This window comes from Camarhynchus parvulus, chromosome 1, assembly GCF_901933205.1.
Source record: "Camarhynchus parvulus chromosome 1, STF_HiC, whole genome shotgun sequence".
Lineage (NCBI taxonomy): Eukaryota > Metazoa > Chordata > Aves > Passeriformes > Thraupidae > Camarhynchus > Camarhynchus parvulus.
The window spans coordinates 2,355,216-2,367,800 of NC_044571.1; the positions used below are offsets into that span (position 1 = coordinate 2,355,216).

Consider the following 12,585-nt stretch of genomic DNA (forward strand, 5'->3'; position numbering starts at 1 on the left):
CGGCCCCACAGAGCAGCTTTTGTTGAAACCACAGGGCCGAGCTGAACTTTGCACTGGCTACTTAAACACAAAAAGAAAGCAATGTGCTTCCTGCAGCTTGAAACTCTGCCCAAGGCTGCTGCATCCCCGGGGGCAAATTAGGGGAGGTGCTCCAGGCCTACAGGAGTCGCATTGCCTCCCATTGTAGGGGTGAAATCCCTTTACAGGATGTGTGAAAGCTGCACCTGGGTCCGTGTCTACTTTCCTGACAGATTTAAAGGCCAGGGAGGAGTCCATGACACATCCACTGACAGGAAATACTACCTGATTTTGCTATCAAAGCATTCTGAGAGAAAGTATCACCAGCTCCTATTCGTTATGGAAAAGAACTCGGCTCCCTGCACTGGGGGAAGGATTTTAGGGGACTCTGGAGACGTGGGAGGAACGACACAGTGAAATGGTGCTCTCAGTGATAAAAGGGGGAAACACACACCTGTAGGACAGCAGACAGTAGCTCCGTGACTGAAGTGACAACAAGCAGCAAGAACAGCTGAGGCAGCTGGGTGTTCTCATGACTGTTGTATTTGTGTATTTGTATTTGCAGGAACGATGAATCTGACTCCATGTTCTCAGAAGGCTAATTTATTATTTTATGATGCTATATTATATTATAGAATGCTATACTAAACTGTACTAAAGAATACAGAAAGGATACTTGCAGAAGGCTAAAAAGCTAATAATGAAAACTCGTGACTCTCTCCAGAGTCCTGACACAGCTTGGTCCTGATTGGCCAAAGAGTGAAAACAACTCACAGCAGAATGCAATGGAACAATCACCTGTGGGTAAACAATCTCCAAACACATTCCTAAGGAGCACAACACAGGAGAAGCAAATCAGATAATTATTGTTTTCCTTTTACTCTGAGGCATCTCAGCTTCCCAGGAGACAAATTCTGGGTGAAGGGATTTTTCACAGAACGTGAATGCCACACACGACTTTGCCACAGCATGGGTTCACCAAGTACCACACAAAATGTCACAAAATACACTGGAAATGGAGCAATTTTTATCTTCCCTCACTAGAGAGAGACTCTGCTGTTCTCCGAATGGGAGAGCAAAGCATCCTCTTGATTTAAAGCCCATTTGCATCCTCAGCATTAACATCTGATAAGGGAACTTCCAACTGAGCCCTCAGATCTGCTCTGGGAGGACCCACACCACAGGCCTTGGTTACTGCTGGTTCAGCAGAGTCAGTGACTGTGGCCATCCTAAAAGCCATGACTGCTGGTAAACTGAGCCATGGACCTCCTGGCACCAGGATGAGCAGAGGGATGGAGCAGCTCTGCTGGCAGGAAAGGCTGGCACAGCTGGCATTGTTCACCTGCACAGGAGAAGCTTTGGCCTGAGCTCAGGGTGGCCTTGCAGGGCCTGCAGGAGCCCCAGGAAAGCTGGAGAGAGACAATTTCCAGGGGATGCAGGGACAGCACACAGGGAATGGCCTTGAACTGAGCATTCTGCAGGTTCAGATCAGATATTAGGAAGAAATTGTTCCCTGGCAAGGGGGGGGAGACCCTGGGATGGAATTCCCAGAGCAGCTGGGGCTGCCCCTGGATCCCTGGCAGTGCCCAAGGCCAGGTTGGACACTGGGGCTGGAGCAGCCTGGGACAGTGGAAGGTGTCCCTGGCATGGCAGGGGTGGGATGATCTTTCAGATCCCTTCCAAGCCAACCCATTCCATGATTCCATCACTCTGTAGATCATCCCATTGTTTGTGGCTGCAATGGCTGCTGCAGTTGGTATGATAAGGACATACAGAAAAGCCTTGCAGGAGTTGAGTCTAAAGGGGAAATTCAAGCACTGAGTTTTTGATAATTTTAAAAATATTCTTGCTGTATAACATAATTGATTCTAAACCTTTAACTCTGTTTTGCCCCCCTGCCAAGGGCTGATGTCCCCTCAGGTTCAGCAGATCTGTCCTGGTCACAGAAAAATCAGCAGATCTGCCCTGGTCACTCTTTACTCTCCAAATGCTCAGTAGAGCCCACATATTATTGATCCACATTTTCTACATCACTATTCGGATCTTCAGTCACCTTTTTCCTCTTGAATGGAATAAAATTAAAAAATGCCACAGTGCATCAGGGCAGGCACACGGGAGCAAAACCACCTCCATTCATAAATCAGCTCCTTCCCCAGTCATCCCCATTATTTTATAAAAACTAACTCTTGTCCCTTCGTTTTTAAGTGGTCAAATTATCCACTCCAGCCAAGTATTTTATATTGCAAATTTTAGCCTGAAGCATTTTGTTTTTCCAGTCAGGTTATGAATTTAGAAGGTTTTAATAGAAAGGCTGACAGACCCTAAACTCCAGCAAAGCTACTGGGTGCCACTATAATAAAGTTCATGTGTAAATGTGTATAAGTCATTGATTTTCTGTAATATAGGAAACATATGCTTTAGTTAACTACTTCTGTAAAATACCAAAGTTTTATAGTTAGCAAATATTAGGAAATGGTAACATTAAAAAGGAGATATATGAGGTGATAAAGAAGACTGGTTCTTCATTTTAATACTGATGACAGGACACTTGATTCCCTCTCGAGAGCAATTCTCCTCAGTTCTTGCTTTAGAAATCAGTTTTCAACCTTAAACAAGGGTTGGAAAAATCCTTTAAAAAGGATAAAGTGACCACTGAAACAGCACCAACAAAAAAAGCAGAAAAGGATTTGTCAGTTTTATTCATTTTTCCCTCCTCCTTATTCTCCTTCAAAATCAAAACAAATCAGCTCCATTGTTGGGCAAACAAAATTGACTTTTTCTTTACTGCTGAGGATTGAGGCTTAAGTTTCATAAGATTATGAGTGAAATGAATGCAGTGCATTTGATCCGCTCAGTAAAAGAATATTCATCCCCTGGACATTGGATTTCTCCAAAGATATCAATAATCAAACATTAGGAAGGTTAAGTTCAGGTTCTTTTAAAGAACTGAATTATGCATTCAGCCATTACACGCAGAAAAGACACAGCTAAAATCTGAATTTTATGGAGATGGAAGCAGGGATTTTGAGGTGAGTTAGAGGGACATACCTCATATCCTGGGATGGATCTGACTGCCTCTACCACTGCCAAGGACACCAGGTGCTGGATAAAAGGAATTCTCTGGCCCAGGTTGGAATGTAGAGGGATGGAGAGGTGCAGAGTGGACAGGGCACAGCCCATGGGACTGAGCCAAGCGTTCCCACCACGACCTGGGCAGGGACAGGAAAAAGGGGAACTTCAACTCAAGACAAGAACATTTATGAAAAAGATCACTTTGTGAAGGTAGATAACAAAAGATAACTAAAGATGTAGATAACTAAAGAGAAAGATTCAAAGGTATCCAACCAAGAATGTAGCAAAAGTTCCTTTAATGGAGTTTTCCAAACTAATTTTGAAAGAAAAAGGGTTAAAGTGCAAAGCTTTTTCTTCAAAAAATACTGGAATTTTTAAAACATTCCCATCCTTGTAAGTGTTCAAGGCCAGGTTGGATGGGGCTCTGAGAACCTGGTTTGGTGGAAGGTGTGGCAGGGGGTGGAACAAGATGATCTTTAAGGTCCCTTCCAACTCAGGCCATTCTATAATTCTGTAATTCTATAACTCTGTAATTCTTGAAGGTCCCTTCCAACTCAGGCCATTCTAGAATTCAGTTCTGAGCTTCTGAAGGACAAGCTGCTGTTCAATTTCCCAGCATGTCCTAAATCCCCTGCTTCCAGGATTTTCCTGGTCTCTGCTGACAGACACATTTTAAAGATCTTTGTTCAAGTGGAAAAGCATTTCTGAAAATGCTCTGTGTGCACCTAGAAATGCACCCAAACTCTGAACCACCCCGCACTGAAACCAGGGAATCACCTCCTCATGGAAAAGTGCTCGGAAAAGCTTCTTGGGCCACACACTCTGCTCTTCCAGCAGAATAAATGTGGCTTTTAAAGAAGTGCCAGCATTTTTCTGGGCAGGAAACACGACTTGCTTACATTTATCTGCTCAGGCAGGTCCTTCAGACTCAATCTCAGAGCAAGTCAAGCCCCAGTGCTGCTCCAGTTAACCCAGTTTCAGTTTTCATCTGGAGCTCCGACTTGTGTTACACTGAGTGTAGTGATGGCAGCTTTTGTGACTGGCAAAACTTTTTTTGGCAGGAACCAGGAGACCATTAAATCACTTCTGCAAAAGCCACCAAACATCCTGAAAATGTTTACTTTGGTCTCTTATTAACTTTTGGGTTTTCAGTTCGAATCCACAGTTTGAGCGGGAGGAGGACAGGCTCATTCTATGGATTATATTATCAAAAATGCTCATAATGCAGCTTAAAATGTTCTATTTTGTGTATTTAATACACATTTATGAGTAAAATAAGGAGATTTACTCACCTTTCCCTTGTGTTTGTCGAACAGCCACTGCTATTAAACCCATCTCCTCAGGCAACTCGAACATTAACCTGCCAATTAGGGAAAAAACCAAAAACCCCACATGCTTATCAGCTGCAACACTAAGCTACATTCATGAAAATCAAGGCTTAAATATCAGGTAATATTTTATGTTAACGTTGCACCACCATTTTTTTCAGTTAACATTTAGTCCTGATCCAAACCCATTAGAATATTAAAAAACGATTGGCTGCAAAACGATAATGTAAAATATTATTTTATCTGAAATAAGTCAGAGCTATAGTTCATTTGAGTTCTGATAACCCAGGTTTTGTATTTCTCCACTTCTTCCTCAAGTGCTCATTTTTTGGGTGTCCCTATCTTCAGCAAGTGACAACCAGCAATTCCAAACATTTGTTTCTACTTACAGCGAATTTTTGTTCATACTACAAAATATAAGAGCAGCAGTTTCTGATTATTCAGAAAACCAATATGGTGGCAATAAAGCAGTTTAAAAGATACACTATCCCCTGAGAACTAATTATGATTTAACTACAGTAAATAAATCTACACCTTCTGAGAGCTCTAGAGAACACTGGCTTATTTTAGGCTTGTGTTCTGCTTTTAAAATAGTTTCACTTAAAAGAATACTAACTTTCCTCTGGGGATAAGTAGAAAGTGCACTTTAACACCACCAAATGAGTCAATGCTACACTTAAAATAAAAAAAAAAAAAAAAAAAAAAAAAAAAAAAAGAAGAAAAAACCCTACTGTGAGAAATTTGTTCAAGCCACTTTTAAACAGATCTGAACTGTACCATGATCCTCCTCCATTTCACGTTTTCAGGGTTATTTCAGAGATAAAACATATTCAAGATGTTGCCTGTGAGTTAAGCCCAAAAAGGGATGTCTAGCCCACAAATCTGCTTCTCCCACAGGCACAAACACGGTGCTGTTCATTCCTATAAAAGCAATCTTGTCTCAGGGGTAAGGGCAGCCCAAATCAGAGAAAAAAAAAAAGCACCATTTGCAATGATTTCCTGTGAGAAATGGATTTCTAAAATTTGATAGGAAGTTTATAGAGTGTATGTAAATACCTATTTGTATGTAAATACTGAGATAAGGTGTAAACAAGTTTCAAAATATGGTTTTGGAAAATAATTATATATTTTAGAGAATTAGAACTGTGAAAGATGTATTGTAGTAAGGCTATGTAAGGAAAAAATACAGATAATTGGTGTTAGAAGTAATAGAAGTATTGTGTGGTAAAAGTTAGTACGTTAAATAAATAATAGTTAATAAGTTTAAATTAAAAATAGTTAATAAGTTTAAATAAAAACATTTATAAAGTATTGTAATTTAAGAAACAGGTTGGCTTCTGATGGAATGGCATTGAGTTTTCCATCTCTTGTATGTCACTATTCAAGACTCAGAATAAAATCTTCTAAAACACCTCTCAGTTGCCTCATCTCTGCAACAGCTGAGAAAAGCAACAATTTCCCCTGAATTTCAGATGGGTTTGGGAGCTGTTTTCAAGCTCTGCAGTTGAGGAGGTGCAGGAGCAGCAAGGAGGAGCTGTGAGTGCCCCACAGAGACACAATTCTTTGCGCTGAGATGAGGAACCATCCATTGCTCCTGCTCCACACTCTGATAAACGGGACATCAGCAAGTCCTGGGGCTGTGGCAGCACCAAAATGCAAGAAACCCAGAGATTTCAGAGCATCTTTCAAATGCCTGACTCAGTTTAGGTTAGATATTAGGAAAAAGTTTTCCACTGAAAGGGTGAGAAAGTTCTGGAATGGCTGCCCGGGGAGGTGGTGCAGTCCCCATCCCTGGGTGTGTTTAACAAAGCCTGGATGTGGCACTGGGGGCCAGGGCTCAGTTGAGCTGTTGGGGCTGGGCTGGACTCGATGGGCTTGGAGGTCTCTTCCAACCCAGTGATTCTGGGATTCTGTGAATTCTGTGAATTGCTCTGCACAACTCCCTGACAGGAGGGGCACTGAGGTGGGTTGAGCTCTGCTGCTGTGTCCAAGGGAAAGGAGGAGAGGAAATGGCCTCAAATTTAGGAAGGACCTTGGGACACTGCGCACATCCAGAGGGGACAACGAGGCTGGAGAGGGGCTGGGAACACAAACCCTGTGAGGAACCCCTGAGGGAGCTGGGGCTGCTCAGCCTGGAGAAAAGGAGACTCAGGGCTGCCCCCATCACTCTGCACAGCTCCTGAAAGGTGCCTGTGCTCACCTGGGGCTGGGCTCCTTCTCCAGCAGCACTGACACAACCAGAGCACACAGCCTCCAGCTGCACCAAGGGAAATACAGGTTGGATAGCAGGGAAAAGGTTTTTGCAGCAAGGGTGAGAAAGTTCTGGAATGGCTGCCCGGGGAGGTGGTGCAGTCCCCATCCCTGGGTGTGTTTAACAAAGCCTGGATGTGGCACTGGGGGCCAGGGCTCAGTTGAGCTGCTGGGGCTGGGCTGGACTCCATGGGCTTGGAAGGTCTCTTCCAACCCAGGGATTCTGAAATTCTTTGATTCTACTTTCATGGTGATGAGGTTATTGGACTGCCCAAGCAAAGTCTGGATCACAAATCCCTTTGCAAATAACAAATCACAGATTCCTGGAACGGTTTGGGTTGGAAGGGACCTTAAAGATCCTCCAGTTCCATCCCCTGCTATGGGTAGGGACACACAAACCAGCAGGAGCTGGACCAGGCCCCACAATGTTTTCCCCATTATTCCCGAGTCATGGAGATGCCATCAAAGGCCAACAGCCAGAAAATCTCCTTGCCAGTCACCTTCCATGGAACACACCTTGGGAATTGTCTCCTCTGGACACTGTGGATCACATGCTGAGACCAGGCCCACCTATCTACCACCTTTAGCAGTAAATTTTACCTCTTGACACTAAATCCCAGAATCATCAAGGCTGGAAGAGCCCACCAGGATCACCCAGTGCCATCACCCCAATCCCTGTCCCCAAGGCCACATCCAGACTGCTCTGGGACAATTCCAGGGACTCCAAACCTCCCTGGGCAGCTCAGCCCAAGGCCTGACCACTCTGCCAGGGAAATTTTCTGTGCCAGTCTCCAACCTGAGCCTGCCCTGGTGCCATTTGAGGCCATTTCCTCTCCTCCTTTCACTTCCACCAACCCTCCCTCGCTGCCCCTCCTGCAATGAGCTCCCCCTGAGCCCCTTTTCTCCAGGCTCAGCCTCTCCAGCTCCCTCAGCTGCTCCTCCCAGGATTTGTTTTCCAGATCCTTCTCTCCTCTGGACGCACTCCAGCCCCTCGGGGGGAAAATCCCCCAAAGCTCAGGAGGTTTCATCCCTGTCTTCTGGGAGCAGCCTGATTACAACACCAAGTCCATGCTTTTGCAACATAAAAATCCAATTTAAACTTGGACACGCAGTTAGGAGGAAATTAAAGGCTTTGTCGAAACACACGCATTTCTGCTGCTCCTCCATTCATGTATCTGGTTTTAAATAATGAAAAAAAAAAATAAAAATCATGTGCTGTCATGAGGGGAGGAAAATAAACAGAGCAGGAAAAAAGCTAATTAGGAATGCAAAACACAGGCTTCTGCACCAAAGAGATACAATTAGGAGAACAGATGATGCAGCTCTGGGAGACTTGGCAGCAGGTAACAACTTATTACATGGAGAGGCTGAGGCTGGACTCTCAAGGGTCACAAAGAAATTCTTTAAAGGACACAACATGGGGAAGTTGTTAATTCCCAGACTGATGCACCAAGAGACACACAGATTGATTTTTTACTACTTCCTGAGATTGTGCTGGAATTAACATGAAGCCAATGATGATAAAATTCTGCACACAGCTTCCCCCAGCTTCACTGCTCTGAGCATGGTGTGTGCTTGTTGGTTTGGTGCGGTTTTTTTTCTTCTCTGCGAGAAACAACTTGGATTTTCCTTACCAGAAAGATTAACTGTACGTGCACTTTTTTACATATTGACTTCCCTTCTTCTCTTTCAACTTAATCAGTTGCAGACTTAACAATTTCATTTTTCTGCAGAGTGGCTTAATCACAGTGCTCACCACATTCCCCCCCTCCATGAAATATTTTCCTTCAAGAAATTATCTTTTTTTTTTTTCTTTTTTTGTGCTCTTTGACCATCATGCTCTGGGTATTAATTCCACAAACCAGAATGAGATATAAGATTATAGCAACGTGAAAACAAATTTACCCATCAGGAAGAATATCAGATGACATCTATATGATCATAGAAGATGATACTGGAATTTTATGTAAACTTTTCTCTTTTTTTGAACATTTTTGTGGTATTTTCCAAAATGTGAGCAAGGCCCTTTTGGCATTCAGCTGAAACAGTGAGAGGTTCTAGCACAGTTTTTTATACAAATACCCTCTTCCCCACCCTGTAGTGCATGTTATGAGTGCTGACAAGAGTAATAAACAATATTTAATTATTTTACAGAAATTCCAAGTGTAAGGAGGACTCTCCTGCCAACACCATGACTTTTCACCCTACATGAACATAAAATGGGAACTGAAACCCCCAAAACCACGTTTGACTAACGTTAACAGCTATAAATTTCATTGATGTTGTGGGTTTCAGGTTGAAACTCTCATTAAAGCATCCTGCTGTGTTACAGTATTGCAGAGGCATTACCACAGCCAGCGGAGCATTCCAGATGTTCAAATACCTGGGCACAAGAGTTATGGGCAGATTTGGCCCTTCCCTTCGGGTTCCTTGCCTGAAAAATCTCACTCTCAAAGAGGTTGTTTAGGGAGTATTGTAAAACCGACACAAAAACCAAACCAAACCAAACCAAACCAAACCAAACCAAACCAAACAAAAAAAAAAAAACAAACAAAACAAAATAAAAACCAAAACCAACCAAAAAAACCCAAAAACCAACCAAACAACAACAACAACTAAACCCCAAAAACCCAAATCCTTTCAATTTTAGTCAAACCAGTGACTTCCAGGATTATTTAAGTTGGTGGGCCACAGTTAGAGGAGAAGACATCATGAATGAGAGTAGGTTTGGATTAGATAATTGGAAAAAATATTTCTCTGGGAAGATGGGGAGGCCATGGAAAGAATTCCTAGAGCAGCTGTGGCAGCCCCTGGAGTGCCCAAGGCCAGGTTGGAGCAGCCTGGGAGAGTGGAAGGTGTCCCTACCCATGCCATGGGTGTAATTGGACAATCTTTGATGTCTCTTCCAACCCAAACCATTCACTGACTCTATCAAATATAAAATAAATGTTGTTATTGACCCCAAAGCAGCAGTTTCTGTGAGTGACACCACGCTGGGGATCTGCTAAAAGCCACCAAATCAGGAAATGTGGGAAGTTCTGAGGATGAACAAACCCTGCATTCAGTTTCTTTGGGCACCTGGTAGCTGGGATCTTATGGGTGACATCTCTGAGGGGCAAAGGAGTTCAAAAGATCTGGTCCTTACAAATTCCCCCCTCACAAAATATCCCTGTCACAATCCTGAGGAAAATAAGGATGTGAACAGAGGCTGCTTTGGCTAAAAAAGGGAATCCAAGAGAGTAAAAAATGTCCAGAAAAAGATGGAAGCAAGGAGGAATACTACAAAGGAGAAATGCAGAAATATGGTCCAGAGAATGGAAAGCTCAATTATATTAGAGATTGGGGAGGAAAAAAAAGGCAACAAGAACTTGTAGTGGAATGTGATTAAAAAAAAAAAAAAAGGAAAATGTGGGGGTCTCAGGTGACTGAGGCTAAAACACAGTGGATACATCTCAGGCTGAGCTGCTCAAGGAATTCTTTGCCCAGGTCTTCACCAACAAACTCTTCCAGGACTTCACACAGAATTCAGGGAGAAGAGGAAACAACAGCAGTAGAAAAGAATTAATCCCATAAATCCCTTGGGAAATCCTGGCTCAGTCAGGTCGGTGAGAGCAGAGGGGATGGATCTGAGAGTGCTGAGGGCGCATCCAGCTCTGCCATCCTCATGGCCAAGGACATCAGGGTGGTGCCAGATTGAGAGGGAAAACATCTCCAAGCTGTTCTTTCAAACATCCCTGTAGCCAAGGCAAGCCTTGAGCAGAAAGGGTCTGGATTGAAAATCCTGGTTTGTACTCCAGCTGTGGGCTGGATACAACTGCAGACCCTCAGGGGGTTCTCCAAGACTTGTCCTATTTCATGTCTTCAGAAGTTTAATAAGAGGTGAAGGAAAGGAGGGAATTCAGGAGGAAATGGCACACACACCCAGCCAGTGAGTAACACCAAGCTGTGGGGATAACTAAACTCTGGAATGGGATGTGGAGTTTTTCCAGACCTGACTGGAAAAAGCCTTTATCAAGCTGGTCAGAATTCATTGTTGACTCTGCTTAAAAGAAAGAGTTTGGACCAGAGATCTTCAGGGATTCTTGACACCAGAAAGTGCAAAGGAACTTGGCATCCCTGGTGTTTCCAGCAGACATTTAGGTTTGGCTGAAATCAGTCAGAAATTAGCCATTGTAACTGTTAAATTCAGTGATTTAACAGAAATTAGCCACTGTAACTGTTAAATCAGTGATTTAACAGAAATTAGCCATTGCACCTGTTAAATCAGCGATTTAAGAGAAATTAGCCATTGTAACTGTTAAATCAGCGATTTAAGAGAAATTAGCCATTGTACCTGTTAAATCACTGATTTAACAGAAATTTGCCATTGTATCTGTTAAATCAGCGATTTAACAGAAATTAGCCATTGTAACTGTTAAATCAGTGATTTAAGAGAAATTAGCCATTGTGCCTGTTAAATCAGTGATTTAAGAGAAATTAGCCATTGTACCTGTTAAATCAGCGATTTAGTCCCAGTGGTGGTCACTGGAATCCCACCTCCCAGGCAGGATCCTAAAGCCATTTGCACACTCTCTTACAAGCCCAAATATTTACATTTCTCCATCCTCCACTTTCCACGAGGCATTTTACACACGGCCAGGTGCTCCCAGAAGATGGACTCCCCCAGCTGAGACAAGGAGAACACCTCAGCTGTTAATCCAGCTCAGGCTGATTTAAATGGCAGAAATCTCACTTAAAACTGTGCCCAAATCCAGCAAGAAAAAAACCATTTACCAGAATGCCCCTTGCCATGAATGCACTCTTCTGTTCTAATGCAAAAAATTCACTGCTCCTTTCACTTTCTAGTGGGCTCCCCCACAGCAAAGTTAGCACAGAAAGGGCCATTTAATGTCAAATTCTCCTTGAACTCCTTGGATACACCAAAGTCCTGCACCAGTGAGGAAAAGCATTAAAGGGATTACAATATCCCAGCCATGGGGAAAGCTAAAAAAGCACCACAACCTTGCACAGCTGGTTCCTTGTTCCCTCAAGAAACGCTACAAAAAGAAGATTGTCCTGAACTAGACAGGGCATTTCCAGCAAGGAATATTCTCCTGAATGGATGACGTGGGTGAGGAGCTCCCAGAGCCTTTGGCTGGCCGGGTAAATCCTTCAGCAGGGCAGAAACAACAATTCAGTTCCAGGGAAAATGCAGGATGGAGGAGGGCTGGGAGCTGGGCAAAGCCACCTGAGATGTTTTTCAGCTCTCCAGAAATGAAAGCTGCTGTTGGCAAAGGGGAAGCAACAGCAAGAGATGCCAGGGGAGAGAAGGGAAGCCTAAATCACCTAAATTGCCTCTTTTTTACCACCCATGTGCTCTGCTTGATTGAAATTATGGTATTATGAGTTGGGAATGGTTCATGCTTTGCTGGTGGAATTGCTTTGAGAATCAGGGCCTGCTGCACAGAATTCTACCATGAAATCCTCTTTTTTTTTTTCCTCTGCTCACTGCATTTTCAGCTGGTAATTTTTTTGTCTATTTTTATACCTGCTATTTTATAATTAGTCCTTTGTCTATGTTTATAGGCTTTTCCTCTTGAAAAAGAGAAAGAAAAAGAGAATTTTAAAACACAGCACCATACAGGGAGAGGTGTCAGGAAACATACCCAAATAAGAAAGGACTCCAAAAAATTAAGTTTGCCAACAAAATGCCAGTAAAATTTGAAACCCGGGTTCAGACACACTGGTCATGTTCCAAAACTGAAAACTTAAAGAACTTCTTTATTCACTAAATCAGTTTCTCTGTGAATATCATCAAGACCACAAAGTTACAGCAAAGGAAGGCGTTTCCAGGGGAGATGTGAGAAGAGTTTAGGAGTTTCTTTCAATTTTTAATTTGAAAAGCAAAAACTTGTCCTGTTTTGAACAACTTATTTCA

General features: G+C 43.0%; 1 protein-coding gene across 1 annotated transcript in view; it reads right to left on the reverse strand.

Annotated features, from left to right (window-relative positions):
- The window catches only part of HLCS (holocarboxylase synthetase), a 141,935-nt gene that overhangs the window by 12,130 nt on the left and 117,220 nt on the right, over positions 1-12,585 (reverse strand). Inside the window, 2 exon segments of the mRNA XM_030970645.1 lie at positions 3,067-3,227; positions 4,383-4,450. Of these exon segments, the coding sequence (XP_030826505.1) occupies positions 3,067-3,227; positions 4,383-4,450 (229 nt within the window).